Raw genomic sequence first — 17,019 nt, 5'->3', positions numbered from 1 at the left:
GTACATTTTTTTTTTAAGGCAAACATGAAGGCAAATATGTACCACCAACTCACCCGTTTGGCTATAGTGTTGAACTTGGCGTAGATTGATGTAGCTAGCCGATTACCGTTCACTATTTACTTCATGTTTTCCACAAAAAACACCCCAGCATATGTGACGCAACGTTTTACATTAGCCAGTTTATCTTATTTTAATACAGCGCACTTTCTCTTTGAGTTACCGTGCCTGGCACGGTGTCCTTAATAGTACTAGAAAGAAAAAAAAACAGCAACGAGAACTTGTGTAAGCATTTGTGGCTTGTGCATATCCGATCCTTTTATTCCATATGATGCGGCCGCCGATATCCTAGGCCAAATAAAATTGAATCAAGCTCATAACAAAGCCACAGCCATGACTGACGTCCTTATTTGAACAAACACGCTAAGCACAGGAAAGCCGCCGGAACGACAATGTATTTCCCCGCAGAAACATACAGCAGGCAGCAGCTGGTTATGCCCGCTAAGATGCATAACGTTCGTTCGCTTCTTTTTTGCTTCTTTCAAGAAGCACGTCCTGCGAAAGCCGAGATGTCACGGCACACCAGTTGCGCTGGGGCGTGAACTGGATGTCCCCGTATGTGACAGTGAGGTTCGAATTGTGCCTGAACGTAACTTTGTCGACATCACAGGGTGACGCGTAGATGAGGGTTCAAGTATAGCACGAGTGTTCTCAGAGGGGCGCCCACGGAGATCACCATTCCAGGGACTGCTCGCGGATCTCCTGCCACGTGGGACTGCTGGCGCTGTAGAACTGCGAGTACCACTTGCGGTAGGCGGCGATGGACTGCTCCTCCTTAGCCAGTGCTGGCTTCTTGTGAAGCACCTTGGAGTTCCACACAATTCCGTCTCGATCCACCTGCGCAGTTATTGGCGAATGGGTGTGTGCAAGCGCTGACCTTCACCTGCCGCTTCGAAGGCACAGTCAGTGTCTCACTTTTCACTGGACGCCTGAACCGCGCCGTGAGGAAGGGATGAAGGAGGGAATGAAAGACGGAACATAAAAAAAACGTCGTAGTGGAGCGTAAGAGAATGCCAAAGAGAGAGTGGAGATGAGAAAAGTGGTAAGGAGGATGGAGTTTTAATGCGCTAGCATTAGTAGGGCCGTAATGGGAAAAAGCCGGTGTCGTTGGCAGATTGAGGCCTCGGTGTAAGAGTCAAAATCTTTGAGTCACCTTTGAAGAGGAGAATTGACGGCTACAGGACATCTCATTTGAACTAACTGAACAACATGTAAGTAAATGTATTGTCATATCGAAACTTTAATCGCCATTGATGTGAGTGTATTTAGTTCAACACAAATCGGTCACACAAATCAGTCATACAATCACAGTCATAATGCAAGCACATACCTCTGGTCATCAATCGCAATGATCGCATGTGGGTTTATTTGGACTGCTTATTGCTCTGGGTTTGCTTACGCGTCCTCAGGAAAAGGCAGAGAACAGCGGCTTTGTTAGGCACCTCCAAGCGCCGCGCTAACGTAGACGTGAAGCCGCGATGTCGTGCGATTATTTCGCACCAAAGACTGCCGAGTTGCCTTCACCCGCCATTTTTAAAGGGACCATGAAGTGGTACTGACTGTGGTTAGGAAAAACGCACGAGCGATCGGTATTCCAACACTCCGCATCGCGTCGCGAATTTTTTTTTAAGCTACCTTCTTAAATACCGCAAGTGTTGGCGATTAAAAATTATACTGCTCCTCTCCGTCTCAATTCATTCACGTCGACGCGCCAGAAAAAAAAATGATAGAAAAAAGGTATGGACTGCACCTCGTCACGCCCCATTCCACCCACGTCACTTGGACACGCCCAATGAGAAGGCTCGCCCAGATTGCCCACTTAACGTACGCGGGGTAGGCGCGGCTAAGAACGCGCGGTGACGTGTCGTCCTGATCGATTGTGAGCAACAATTTTGAAAATTGTTTGTAAATAATAGAGTCCAGGAAGTTCTTTTAAATTAGACTCGAACAGTCAGAGAGACCACCTCCAAAGATGTGTTGCTTTTAGATTATGACCATCGAAATAATTTCAGGGTCCCTGTAAAACAAGCGTCGCCTCATAGGCTGAACAATGCGCGGTTAAATACAAAATGAAAACTTGCGACAATAACAACGACAAAAACGATCAGGCGTTAACGTTCAGCTGCGCAACGTGCGAAATTCAACGAAAACTGTAGCCATGATGCTAGCTGTTTTTTAATACCTAAGACTTAGAGTAAAGTATAAGCCCTTGGGCCTTTGAGACAACCTGGGTTACCACAACTATCGCAATGAACACAAGGTCACGTGATGGCTAAGGTCTAGCGCTGGTCACGTGATAGCGTATGACCGTGACATGAGCGTGAATCTGTGACTGTCACATGGCCGGATGCTGACTGTCTAGGCAAAATCCGCCGTAGTGGACTATGTTTAAGAAGTCTGGCTGTAAAAAGGTACCGTACCATTCTCTGGGAGTGGGTGTGAATGTAAGAAACGCCCCATGTGCGGACAGCAAAATATGAAATCTGCAGATCTCCCAAACGAAAAGAGAAAACACTACATTATTTAGCGAGGTATAGTTTAAGACGTGAAATATGGTGAAATCCGGTCTTAGGCGCAACCTGGACCACATCGGACACTTCCTGTCCTTATAGCAGATTTCTGTAGCAGAGCCTTCGCATTCAGCTTTGTGATACCTTTCTCTGCATATATTTATAACCTCTTGCGCATATCTCTCAGATGCTATGTGCATAAACGAAATAGAATTATTGGACTCGAAGTTTCGATACGGCGAAAGAAAACCTTTTGGCTATACCTCTTGGAAAGTGCCCCTCGTTTGTATTATTTCTTCGTACGACAATTACCGGGACCAGTTTGCTTTTTTGCTATGTGCGTCCCTCGATAAACAGTCACGTTCGTTCATTTGCTCTTTTGTTTTTTCCTACTAGGTGAATAACTTTTCCAATGTTGGTAACTGGCATTCGAGCCGAAAACATGGCAGTATAACGAATACGGTAGGAAAGAGTATCGTCACTCGAAGGAGAAAGGCTATAAGGTCCTTTTTTTTTTTTGCTAGCTGCTCATAAAAGCATGCGCGGCGTCATCACAAAGGCAAACCGCATTTAGCCGTTAGCGCATTTTACGCGCTGTTTTATGCCCGGGATATTATTAGGAGAATTGACGAAAATATTTTCAAATCTCTATATCATACTCTTTCCTCACCGCACAAAAGAAAAATATTTACGCGTTATCCGATATCAACCTGCTTTACAGCATTCCGAAGCTTCTCTACGTACCATATTTCGCAGTCCGGTGACGTACAGCTTCTTGAGGAACCAGCTCATTCGCGGCTCGAAGTGAACTCGGTGCACCACCTTGATGTCGAAGGGTCCCTGCGGCATCAGTGCCTGAACCACCATGTAGTTGGTAGCCGATCCGCGGATGTGGATGATGGTCACGGTGGGACCAATCTGCGTCGCGTATTGTGAATTGTGATCAACACTTTGAATGCGCCAGTCACATGCACATGCAATATCGTGACGGACTAGTAGACGAAGAAGGGCGCAGTGGCGCGGGCAGGAGCGCTCGTGCTAGGCCCGCAGCCATTAAATCATCTCATTGCCATCAGTGATCTCGTCTCATTCTTCGGCTGGCCGTACTGTTCCATACAGCTAATGCTCTTTGGTGTACAGTGCTGATAGCTACTGAATTTTTACTGAATACCCTTTACTGGCATGAGGCACGTAGTGCTGAAAGCTGTTGCAACATGTACGGTCGAGGGCAAAAGTTTCCAGGCCGCGTGAGCGCCGGTATGATTTCGTCGCTACGTCATATAGCGGTCCAGCAATGCGATATCTAGAGCGCACTTAGCGCTTTCTGTTGGTAGATGAAGTTGCGGAGATGTGTGTACAGGTTGTAACCGCTCAGTGTTCGGTTCATGGCCTCAATGATGTGGTAAAAGAACACCAAGTGGTCGAAATCATCCGGAGCCCTCCTTTACGGCGCAACTCACAGTCTGAGTCGTTCTGGCACGTTACACCCCATAAAATCAAATCAAGAATCAAAGATGCAGGGAAGGGAGATGAAATCAAAAACCTCGAGGACGTTCATAGTGACCAAAACCGTTATCTGGAACCATGACGGTTCAAGGAAGGTGTGTTCGAAGTGACGAAGAGGTTCTGTGTAAACACGCGGGAGTCGCCAACAATTAGGGAAGCAGGTGGTAAGTCTGAATGATAAATAAAATCGAGGAGCCGTGAGAAAGCCAAGCGTTCTAAGTTTCTGCCCACACAAGAAGTGAGTGAAATAGGACGGAAGTAAGAAAAAGAGGTTTCTTTCTGGGTTCGAGAGGGAGTTTCTTGGTTTGGAAGGGCCAAGTGCACGAAGAATTACATAGTGATCACTGAGAAATGTTTTGTCATTGACCTTTCAGCTGGTGAGCAGTTTACCAATGAAGAGTCAAAGACCGGAGTTGGGTCTTGCGGCCCGCCTGCGTCGGCGTATTAGGTGTATAGAGAAGTGGTGTTGCTGCATGCGTAACGTGGCGTGCCTTAAGCGTAAGGGGGTATCCGCAGTAGATGTTGGGGGAGTTGAAATCAACGTCTCCTGACGATTTTCACGAAATCGATGCCCCTTTGCACGGGCTCAAAACTATTCCACGAATGACTGGCCCGTGTGGAATCATCATTTGCTACGTTTCATGAGTGGTTCGCCGGAATATTCGGACATTATCGTGCAAGTTGGGCTGTAAGAACATATCTCAGGGACGCTGCTGCATGGGTGTTTGCACGCTAACGATATGGAAGTACCGCCAGTGAAGCATCAGTGCGTAATTTCCAGGTGCCAGCAAAAGAGAGAGGGCAAGAGAATGCGAAGTTTTCACGCTGCACTGAAGCGCTTCCAGTACCTTGACAACATAGTTCTTATCAGTCACAGAGCGTGTATTTGTAAAAAAAAAAATAATTTGCCTTATCTACAAGGGTCTGCACACGAGACGTTGTTTACAGGGAAACATCGCTGAGCACACGACTAACAAACAAATTTCAAGCGCGAAGGATTTTGGTTTGGTTTATGGGGTTTAACGTCCCAAAGCGACTAAGGCTATGAGAGAAAATTGCTACCACCAGGGGTTCTTTAACGTGCACTGACATCGCACAGTACACGGGCCTCTAGAATTTCTCCTCCAAAGAAATTCAACCGCCGCGACCAGGATCGAACCCACGTCTTTCGGGTCAGCAGCCGAGTCCTATAACCACTGAGCCACCGCGGCGGCGCGCCGGATTTTGTGCATTACTGCTTGTGCACCTGGAGTCCTTATTACGGCACGCGTGTGCGTAGATATGGTGTTTTCTTATCCAAGGTGACAGAGGGTGGGGGCGAGACAATGATATCATACTTATTCAGTTTCATTCTGATTCTTTTTTGCAGTTTGATTTTCCCAGGCTATCGTTGTCGCTAGAATCAATCTGACGGACGAGCGGATGACAAGAATCGAATAGAATCAGACGGCCTTACTTGCTTTAGATGCCTTGCATTCACAACTTAAGAACACACTGCGAGCACTAGGCGCGGGTAATCGCTCCGAGAAGACAGTGCCCGAAAAAACACGACCTCATTGCTGCCGTTTTTCACCTGTACAAACGACTAGAAATCTTCCTTTATAGTATATACATTACCACACGTCAATAAAATTAATTATCGGAAAAAGTGCAAGGTCTCGTAACTTTATCAGATAAAGCTAGTCAACCGTTCAGCTTGTTTACTGCAATGCACTAAGAAAAATTTTAAATCACGGTGTCCCGCTTATTTGGAGTGATAAATGCAAAGAATACGTCTCTACTTTTATTATTCGCGCACTGTGCAAGAAACATCATCGTCGACACAACTGATTTGAAATCCTCTTCAAATCGCGCTTCGACTGTCTGCCGCTCCGCTTTCACGCGGGCCATTTTCAAACGCCAGACAGGGATTTCTTCCTTGCCTCTCGTTTATTTCCTTATACATTCAAGAAACGAAAGGATGTTTGCCTCACACTAGGTTGTCACAATCGAAAAACAACAGCGACTTCGATATGGAGATTTAGAACAAGTGCGATACTAACAAGGCTGACCACAGAAGCACTCCATTTCACTGCTTAAACAAAAACTCGTAGCTAAGAGGTAACGCGTCCGACTTCCGACCGCAAGTTTCACCGTGCAATTCACCTCACAGCCGCAAATTTGTTTTTCGAAGTCTAGTATCGAGAGAAGTACTGTACTTCTATCCCTGTAGATAGTGCAGTGGTTGTCGCGTTCTAGTTTAAAAGTGTGGCAATACTCAGAAAAGGAGGCCAATAGGGGCCAAGCCCTTACTCGCTTAAAAGGAAATACCGGAACTCTTACTTTTCAAAATGTGGAGCATGAGTGACCTGCAGCGATTCCTGAGCTGCAATGCTACCTTTGAAGTCAGCGCGCGCACAGAAGCAGCTTGTCACCGACATCAGCATTCTATCTGAGGCCAGTAGACTACATCACGACGTTGTGCTGCCGTGGTGCCCGCGACTTCTAAATGCTGTGCGACCTGGATAGGAGTGGTCGTGCCTGACTCTGTCGAATTGGCCTCAATTCAGCACGCAATTTCTTATATGAAATCAAATGATCCTAACCACTGCTGAGCTAGCCCGTACAGTTGAGAAAATCCTAAACACCTAATTGGCAACTGCAGGGATCTTAATTTGTCACGTAGAAAACTCAAGACTGAGATAAGACAACGTATTGACTCTAACCCCACCGTGGTTAACGTGCCTTCACATTGGAGCAACGTGCCCTTAGCGCTGAGAGTGCCGTAGGCCATTTCAAAGCTTCTGAAGGACGCAGGGCTTTTATTCTCCCCGTTAAAATGCCATTTGTGCATGTGTGTGAACGCGACTTTTCTACGACTGAATGTTAAGCATCCTTATCATCGCCATGTGGAGTAGCTTGCCAAGGATATTACGGGTGTAGCATCTCAATTATCATTGAAGAGTTCCTCCTCCCTTTGCAAGAAACGAACTCGGATCGCGCTTCGCATACCAGTTGGCGAAAGCGAACGCCAGAAGCTGCAAGCATCGATGCGCTCCACTGATGCGCAATTTATAGGGGGCAGGCGTGCTCGCCGGTGCAAGTAAAGTAGTGAAACGTTAAAGCGGGCGCTTGCACACGTTATTTTTATAGGTTTTGTGCGCTGCCTTTTTTCTATGAAAAAAAAAAACCAGGCGTCAAGGAAAAGAAGAATTAAATGCTCTGTTCTGACGGTGCTCCATACACTTGGCAGGCATCTTTGCTGCACACGAGAACTGAATAAAGTACACTTTACAGAATACCGCAGTCTAATTAATTCAGTAGGGAACAAATAAAAGTCAGAGAATGATTACGGTACTCGGTAATGCGCTATAACAGCACAGCTATTGTGGGAGTTTCTGTAATTGATGAAGTAGTTTTTTTTATATACTAATTGAATTATTTAACACGTTTATTTGTTATGCATATATTTTCGCGTTCAATAATTCACACCATTTTAGATACTTTTTATAAGATTTGAAGCATGTTTTTTTTTTTCATTTAGGAATGTTCTTCAGAGTGACCAAGGCCGCGTGTTGCCGAGTGTAAAAACGCTAGTGTACTCCAGCTGTAGTTCGTGGTTCACTCCCAATTCATCGAATTAGAGACATATTCAGACCCTTACATCTGCAGTTCGGCACCAGTGACGACCAGCGCGTACTTCGGCGGTGTGGACACCTTGTGGAGGGTGTAGGTAAATGGATTGATGGTGTGTGGCGGAGGCGCTTCTGGAAGGTAGGTTTGGGGTGGAGAGGTGGTGGTAGGTAGCGCCTCTCGAGGGTGAATGTGGGCAGGGTGGATTGGGGAAGTAGATCGAGGTTGGGGTGGGTTGGTGGGTTGGTGGCAGCCCCTTAGCAAGGCAAGGGCGCAAAGAAATGCCTGGTGGGTGGTTTATTTATTTATTCAAGTTACTCACAGGCTCCTTTACATTGGAGCATTGTGTGAGTGGGGCAGTACATAGAAGTTAGAGAACAGCGCAAAAAAAAACATAAAAAAAGTATGGAGGTTTTAGTGTCCGAGGATAAAGAAAGACTCCGGCATTTTCACATTGTGTCTTTGGTAATGCTTCGACAGTAAAACGGAAACTGATGAAGTCACTAGGGCTGCAGAGTAATTTGTCGCATCATAAAGAGCCGTGTAGAGCTCACGTGTCTCGACGATGCTCCATTGCGCGTATGAAGACAGGATGAAAGCGGCTACCTTTGGTGCGCCAGCGCAGTACAAAGCTGTGAACGCTGAAAGCTTTATGGCGTCTTTGGCTCAGGTAATGGGATAGTTTCATTGCACTCCGAGGAACTGGTTTTTAAACCTTAAAGATTCATTATCAGTATTCGTTTCAGCTGGTGCCGGGTGCGCAGGAGTCTCGTGAAGCAGACCGCGAACTAGAAAGTTTAGAAGAGCAGGCGTACAGCACGCTCCCCATGGACATGCATCTGAGTTACTGCTAACTGAGAGGTCGCGCGAACTTACTGTGTAAGCCTTGGTATAATGTCGCAGAAAGTCGGGCTTCCAACCGAGGAAAGACATATACGAGTTGAGGGTTACTATGCCCACGTGATTTTCATAGCTCCAACTGGGAGACCAGTGATGCTTGAAGAGGCGGCCCATCCAAGACTCGCCCTGATTCTTCCTGTACTCGATGCCATTTACGATTCCGTTCGCCCAGTGTATCTGGTTGAAATGGGCCAGGTCGGCGCCATTTTCAGCTATGTCCTGAATGTGGCCACGGACCCGGTGCTCGAAGCGCCAGGAGGTCTCGCGTTCCATACTCTCCTCCAGTGCATCCGCCGGGATGTCGTACGTGGGCTCTTCCCCGTCCGCGTGGTACCAGATGAACACATAGCCCAGGAGTTCCTTGCATGTCCAGGTCTTTGCCTTCACGAACGTAGGAACTGTGCGAATAGGACAGAGACGCTGGTCAAGGAAGCTCGCCAGAAATGTCCGTTAATTTTTCTCTCATCAATGAACAGACTATGCCAACTATAACAGGAAACAACTTAATTTAGGTTCATCAGCGATTTCCGTTCCTCATGCTCCCATTTAAAAAGATGGGTAGCAATGAGGCGTGACACTGCTCGAAAGTCGAGACAAGCGATGTGTCCTAAGGCATAAGGCTGCAGGTTTCACTGGAGTTATTATAATTTTTTTTAGCTAGAGCGACTATCTCTAGACACCCGAATTTATCGGCTAATTACGCTCAAAAGAATACAAGCTTCACTCGGGGCATCACCAAGAGGGTAATGAAACTCTCGCAACAATCGTAATTAGGGGTGCCCCACCAACATTTTCTCCTTGCGTTCTAGATACATTCAATTAACGTAGCATATTGAAAAAACTGTAACAGCGCTAATCAATTCGAGAGCTGGATTACTGAAGATATAGGAAAATAAAGTGATCGCTTTTTCATAGTGCAAGGAAAAATGATAGCGAATAAAGCATCTTTATCATCATCTTTATAATGAGATGAATTCTGTTATTATATGCTTAGAATACTAAAGAAATAAATTAATCATAGTATTCACACAAAAAGTGAAACACTTATTGCCCTAGACGAAAATATTCAAATGAGGAAGCTACTAAAAAGGATCTATGAGCCAACTACTGAACCAAAGACGATTCTCAGGGCATCAGCACCGAATCTGCATATTTACTCTCAATTTTAAGCAAGCCTCAAGCATGCAGCAGACGAAAAAGATGCTCAGGATATCAAATGTGAAACTTCAATTGGTGCTAGTATTTTTTTTCCAAATGTTGTTATAATTCTCAACAATCCTGGCGTGCAACTTGAGGGCACCACGACCAAGGACGGGACTGTAAATCAGCACATACGACGACAAAATTTTCAAAAAACCTTGTAGCTGGGCCAGTTTTCCGGCATTTAGTCAGTAGATGGAGAGTGAAGGGTCGGAGCCTTTTCATGTTGTGGTATTTTCAAAATTTTCGTTTGAATTTGATCTTATTTTTCTAGTTTTTCGGACTGCGACACTCGATGAGGCGGTCAAGGCGTAGGTTATTATATTCATTTACCTATAATTTCTTGACCCCGCTGTAAAATTTAGTCCATCAGAATACCTGACATCCAAAATGTAAAGGAAGGTGAAAAGTTTGCATCTACGGTCTGTGCAAAAGCTTCTGTGGCAAGTCGTACGGGTGCCCAAGGCTTGTGTCCTCTGAGCCATCACATATTCAACGACCTTCATCGCGTCACTTGCTGCTAACTTGAGTTCCCCAGTGAGCAATGCCTGTGGATCTGCTGAGACTGTGGGCTCGGTTATCTATCTGGGAATCTGCATGATAAGCTAACTGAAATCACTTCCGCACTGCATTTAACTAAAGCAACACCACGGACAACCGAGTCTCTCGAATGGAAAGCTCACCTTTCTCTGCGTAAGGCACGTGTGCGCATGCGCCAGTGTCTGCCTGAAACCTCCAGCCGTGGAAAGGGCACTCGATGCAGTCGTCCACTACGCGGCCCATCACTCCAAGGTGAGCTCCTAAGTGGGGGCAGTATGCGTCGAAGACACGCGCCGTTCCGTCTTCTGTCCGAAACACCACGAGATCCTGACCTGCACGCGTTGTACACAATGAGTACACAGGGCAAAACGCTTGCCTAGAACATGTTGTGGGCATGTTTCGGGCTGAACACGCGATATTTAGCGCTAACATTTGGTTAAAAATGGTCTAGATGTAAGCATACGCAGTTAAACTCATAGGATTTCATCGACATGTTTCGCATTCCTGGTCGCAGCCGCTTTGGAAGCTGCGGAATACATAGTTTGGTCGTTCTAGACATGTGTTTTGCCATCTGTACTGCCCGGAGCACTGAGCGCTAGCACGACCAAAACACTTTGTTAGCCCAATAATGCAGATAGCTTGATTTTCGAATTATTTTTTATCCAACTACAAGGATGTCGTCAGTACTACAGTTTCTTCAGCACTTCGTCACTGAGCTTAATTTCTATAGGGGTTGTTCACTGGCATTACAATACGTAAATTTACGAGCGCGAAAAAAGTGGAGCGCTCATGCTCCAAGAAATCCGTCCACTGACTCGAAACTGTCGTCTATTGCGAGCGTTTTAGTCATGCGCTATGCAAAAAAAAAAAAACCAGCGTGATTAGGGTATTCGCTAGCGCGTCAATATAACGCAACTGTTGTGATTTCGGCATTTAAGTGAAGAATATTTACCATTTACGTATTATTATTCCTAACTGTAACAGTAGGGAAGCTTTTACAGCTCGCTCCTGTCGGTGTCATCGCAGCACTCCAGGTTCGTCACCTTTCATAGTTAAATCTTGTTTGTGCCTGCGATGCTGTTCTGCGCGGGCAGCATGTTTACTATTAAGATTACTGAGAACCGCAATCTTTTAGTGCGCGTTTTTTTTTACAGTGCCCTACGCTTTACCGATTATCGTAATCGTGCCCCTCTCATCCTATTCTTCACGATACTGTGCACGGATCGTCCAGGTGGATGGCTGCTACTGTGCTCTCAAATGCATTACTACGAGGCATACTATGTGACATATGTTACTATGTCAGATACGTTACTACCGACAAGCCCAGCAAGCAACCATACCTCTAACCCTACACAGACCTGCACAGAACATTAGAGAGGCGTTTCGAAGCGGTTGGAGGCGTCTGACAATCACGTTCTCCACGCGATAATAAACAAGGATGCGTGATACGCCAGGCGCGGCCTCGTTCACGGGATGGGCACCCATTCGCAGGGATGGGCACCTGTTCGGTCCCCTGATCACGGGTGAGTGCGTTTCCCACGCGAATATGAGAAAGGTAGCTTGAGGAACTTGCAGGGTGAGATGACTTGATCTGCTACACAACCGGCGACACTCAACTGGAGAACGGGGTGTAAACAGCTGTGCTGTAATAAATTGCAAAAGTGAGCGCATTTCAGATTTATAGGGATAGGTGGGGCAAATGCCTTCTCTGCACAGTAGTGTGTTTTGTTCATTAGTAAGCCCATTAAAAATGTGAAACAATTTTATTTTAAGACGTGAAACCAGAAGAAATATTCAGTCAAAAAGTTTTACACCACCGCGACAAATGTCCAAAGGTGTCGTTCTTGTTTGTGCAGCCGCTTTGCACTCGGTATGTAATCTTAGCTATTCAAAAAAATCTGATTACCTCACTTGCAACTACGGACGGTTCTTAGCAGCCTGTACTGCAGCCTGGCTTAATGTATACTTAGTCAATGTGCAAGTGCAATTGTTTTTTCTCTGTCATCAATGTAAAACCACTGCAGTGCGCTGTTTGGAATAACTGATTAAAAATTGAAAGTATAAAATCGTAGCTATTTCAACAAATGCGATTATCCCGCTTGTAATTACGGACGATTGTTAGTAGCCTGTACTGTAGTCGGTACGGAAGCCTGGCTTAATGTTCTTAGTCAGTGTGCTTAGCCCGATCGAGAATTTGCAATAAGGATTGCGTCGTCGCTCTGAAATCGTTGTTGCACGTTTGGGGGCAGCATAACGTTCAGAAGAGGCACACTTCTGTTATTTCGGGCAGAAATAGTAGAACATTGTGAGAACATATATCGATCGAACGAAAAGAAGTAAGTGATCGGAATGTGACGCATTTTTCGGTCTCTTAGACAGAAATAAACCAATACCTAAAGTTTTCCCCGACATCGATTCAGATTATCACGCTCGCCTGCGATGTTGCAAAATTTTGTCGCGAATTAATTCGCGGCCATCAGGGTCGGCCGCACCGAGATCCATGGCCATCACAGTGGACCGCGAGTTTCCGCAGCTATAAAACGTTGACGCAACGGATGTCTCGAGTACGCCACAATTAATACGGGCATTTTCTACTGAAAGGCGTCTGCGTGTTTTGCTACAAACACATGCCTGTACCGCCGCACGCGATTATACGGGAGGCACAGCAGAGCACGCCAGTCGGAACGCTGTAACCGGCCGGCTCACTCTCAAGATCGTACAACACCTTTAAGTCCCACTGCCACATGCAGGCTGAAAACGTGCGACCCGCACAAAAAAAAAAAAAGATTGTGCAGCGACCTTAAGGCTGCCGGTGCTGACTTTGGGGTGCCGCGGCTTAGTCGGGTCGTTCGTGGTGAAAAATCCCAGTAGCACCTGCGGTGGAGGCCTTGCACAGCTGCTCCGTCAACGCTCTCCGTCCCCTCCTCGTGTGCGCCTGCTGGTAACGGCTGACGATAAGCGGCGGCAGCGGCCGGATAACGCTACCGTGTTCTACTCTCAAAGGCGAAGCTAAAGCGTACTCCAAGTTTTTTTTTTGTCATTTTGGGGAACAAATTCCCTTTGGTGGTAAGGGGTGGCTTCAATTTAAACCAAATCTGATCCGTTTCAGGTAGCTGCATTTATTTTTCAATGGCATTCCAAACGAAGCACAATGCCGTGTAATGCCACTAATCAGCTGTTAAAGAGAAATATTTAATGTGATTACTTTAGAATAATATCTGAATGATTTTAAGCACCTGGCGGCAGCGGGTCTTTCGCCCGAGAACAGTGCGTCATACACCGCTTGGACACAAGGACCTCATCATCGTTCACTGCTCGATTTCATTAGATCAGCGAACCTTTACTCATTTATTTAGGCATCCTCATTTATCATTACATGCCGTTTTATGCCCTGAGGCAATAAACATCGCATTAAAAAAAAAAAAAAAAAAAAGTACTTATTCCTGCTGGCCCGAAAGACGCGGGTTCAATCCCGGCCGCGGCGGCTAAAATTTCTTTGGAGGAGAAATTCTAGAGGCCCGTGTACTGTGCGATGTCAGTGCACGTTAAAGAACCCCAGGTGGTCGAAATTTCCGGAGCCCTCCACTACGGCGTCTCTCATAGCCTCAGTCGCTTTGGGACGTTAAACCCCGTAAACCAAACCAAACCAAACCTAAGTACTTATTCGAATTTGAACTGGAACCGAGCGCTTTCTCTTCACGTCGATCAGCGATCGAAACAAGCAAAGAACGATAAAAAATCTGTAGTCAGTTGAAGGAAGCATTACTGGTGCGTTTTGTCACCAACCTTACAACATGAGGAAAAATAAGAAAACATTACTTCCGATCTTGCCAGCACCACCACACGACACGCTTGTAGTTCTTGCGAACCAGCTGCTCGATGTTGACTGTTGCCCTCGTTCTACTTTGAACACGTTTTTGATAGCCGGAGTCCCACATATTAAGCAAGTCGCTTTATTTTCTCAGTGAAGAACACACCAACACCGCGCTATCCCGTTATCATTCTATCGTAGTGATTCGTAAAATTTGAAATCATGTTGGTTTACATTTCTCAAGTCACGGCTTAGCCTCGGTCTCGTCTTGACCTGAATTGCGCTCGCAGTGTCTGAATCAATGAATAATCCTTTTAGTAGCCAACGTGAAATTTACGCCAAGTTCCTTGAAAAAATACAGACCACACGAATACCGAATGTTTGCAGCAGCATTCACAACTTTGCCAAAAAATGACTGCGGCTTAGCTCAGCTAACCCTGGTTATGCAAGCGAAAGCTTTGGTATCACCTGGATAAGCTTCGGTTTAGCTGCGGTTAGGCGGCTAGACACGCAGACATGCATGCCTATACCAGACTGGCTGTTAGACATAGACTGACACGTTTAGGCTCGGTAAACACAACACATCAGATGCCCAGGGAGCTAGTAATATGCTCTTCCTTTCCTCAAAATCATCGGAGTCTAGAACGTTGTCAACGACAACGCCAATGAACACAATGAACGCCGACGGCCTATAGCTTCAATTCTGCGTTTCTGCTACAACGTTGTCAATGCCAACGCATGCACACACATCTGTCACTAGCGCCACGTAGCTTAAAGCGCGAGTGAGGTGTCCACGTTCCCAGGGGGCCAGTTGTGCGCATTTCTTTGCTTTTGAAGCTCCCGCTCTTCATCGATTCCGGCTGCCCGTTTAGCGCGTTTACGCTCGCTATCGATTGCGAAATCACTCGCACGGTTGGGAATGTCGACCGGACGATCAGACTCGGCCCGATGTCTGCAAGTAGCCAGGCTCAAGGACATCGGCTACGGTTGACTTGCTTCGCCCATAGCGAGACACTGGATAGGCAGTGCGCAGCGGCCGCGGCGACGGCGGAGCGCACGGCTGCAGCTGCTGCGAGACACGTGGTACGTCACGTGCTTACTTATGCAGCTCCGCTTCTCCTATTCAAGGTCATTCGTGCCGACAAAGCGAAATCGGCGCCGTTAGGCTAGTCAAGCTTTCGCTTTAAAGCCGCCAGCAGTACAGCGAACGGCAGCGTGGCTTGTACCGCACCGACCCGGGGAGGGCAACATGGCGGCTCGCGCTGACGGCCACAGCCTTTGCTCTAAAGTTTTCCACTTTGCTGTATGATGCGTGGCGTATTTAGTGTGCACAGATTATGATGAAACCGATGGAGTCGCGTACTTGGGCGAAGCGTAGTATAGACACACATAGGCCAATTTTGTTAGGTTCAGTAGCAACCACTTTGCCCACTGCATTAACGAAGTGATTCACCATGGTAAATACAAGGGGGGGTACTGCGCACAAAAAGACATGGACAAGGAGATAACAAACAAGCGCAGACTCGCGACTAACTTTATTTGAAAAAACGACACTCCTTTTATAGTTTCAAACTGTCACATCACACCCATGTGGAAACCAAAAATCTGTCTTCATTCTGATACGGAAAAGAACAGGTTTTCAACGTAATGGCGCTAATCACAGTTGAAACATGACAGTTTGAAGGAGAAACACAAAAGAAAGGGCCCACGGTAGAAGAAACATAGTTTAACAGCGTACGTTGTTGGGCTAGTCGGTCAAACATGGTAAGTACAAGGGGGGGTACTGCGCACAAAAAGACATGGACAAGAAGATAACACAACAAGCGCAGACTTGCGACTAACTTTATTTGAAAAAAAAATGTTGAAAACGTTGAAAACCTGTTCCATTAGGTTGAAAACGTGTTCTTTTCCGTATCAGAATGAAGACAGGTTTTTGGTTTCCACATGTGTGTGATGTGACAGTTTGAAACTATAAAAGGAGTGTCCTTTTATGCGAAGCATATTGCTAGAGCTACCACTCACGCCGTCGCCGTGGGACCCCCACGTGACACCGTGACGTCACACCACGTGACACCGTGACGTCACACCACGTGACACCGTTACGTCACACCACGTGACATCGGATGAGAGAGCCGGCCTCCACCTCGCGCCGTCGCCGTGGGACCATTAGCCGTCACGCCACGTGACACCGTGACGTCACACCACGTGACATCGGATGAGAGAGCCGGCCTCCACCTCGCGCCGTCGCCGTGGGACCCCTAGCCGTCACACCCGCGCATTCCCGCGCATTTCGAACGCGCGTTTACACTCGGTGTAGGTGAAACGCTCGTTCCACCGGGCAGGCAGACGCGGCTTCCGTGGCAATCCAGGCGCTCACTCAACGCGCGTCTCGGGGTTAGTCGGCTTTCCGCTGTAGCCATGCCGTTGTCTTCCCCCACGACGAAGGCTTCTAGTGGTATTAAAATGACCAAGTATTCAACCAAGGAAAGCCATGTATTACCAAGCCTAGCCACTAATATGCTTCGCATTCCCCAGGCTTAGCCAAGCTGAGCCTCAGCAATTGTTTTCAAATAAAGTTAGTCGCGAGTCTGCGCTTGTTGTGTTATCTTCTTGTCCATGTCTTTTTGTGCGCAGTACCCCACCTTGTATTTACCATGTTTCACCGACTAGCCCAACAACGTACGCTGTTAAACTATGTTTCTTCTACCGTGGGCCCTTTCTTTTGTGTTTCTCCTTCAAACTGTCATGTTTCAACTTTGATTAGCGCCATTACATTGAAAACCTGTTCTTTTCCGTATCAGAATGAAGACTGGTTTTTGGTTTCCACATGTGTGTGATGTGACAGTTCGAAACTATAAAAGGAGTGTCGTTTTCTTGAAATAA

At 46.6% G+C, this 17,019-nt stretch overlaps 1 protein-coding gene across 1 annotated transcript in view; it reads right to left on the bottom strand.

Annotated features, from left to right (window-relative positions):
• Positions 1 to 343: 343 nt before the first annotated feature.
• LOC149353636 (cholesterol 7-desaturase nvd 1-like) overlaps positions 344 to 17,019 on the bottom strand; it is a 36,708-nt gene continuing 20,032 nt past the window's right edge. Inside the window, exons 4-7 of the mRNA XM_089577381.1 lie at positions 10,469 to 10,657; positions 8,562 to 8,983; positions 3,312 to 3,485; positions 344 to 894 (exon numbers count right to left, since the gene is read on the bottom strand). Coding sequence (XP_089433507.1) covers positions 730 to 894; positions 3,312 to 3,485; positions 8,562 to 8,983; positions 10,469 to 10,657 — 950 coding nt within the window. The 3' untranslated portion in view covers positions 344 to 729. The remainder of the gene's footprint in view (positions 895 to 3,311; positions 3,486 to 8,561; positions 8,984 to 10,468; positions 10,658 to 17,019) is intronic.

Source organism: Amblyomma mixtum, chromosome 3 (assembly GCF_055824585.1).
Source record: "Amblyomma mixtum isolate Tamu chromosome 3, ASM5582458v1, whole genome shotgun sequence".
In the NCBI taxonomy this organism is placed as follows: domain Eukaryota; kingdom Metazoa; phylum Arthropoda; class Arachnida; order Ixodida; family Ixodidae; genus Amblyomma; species Amblyomma mixtum.
The sequence above is the reverse complement of the archived record's forward strand: the minus strand, read 5'-3'. Positions and strand labels throughout refer to the sequence as shown.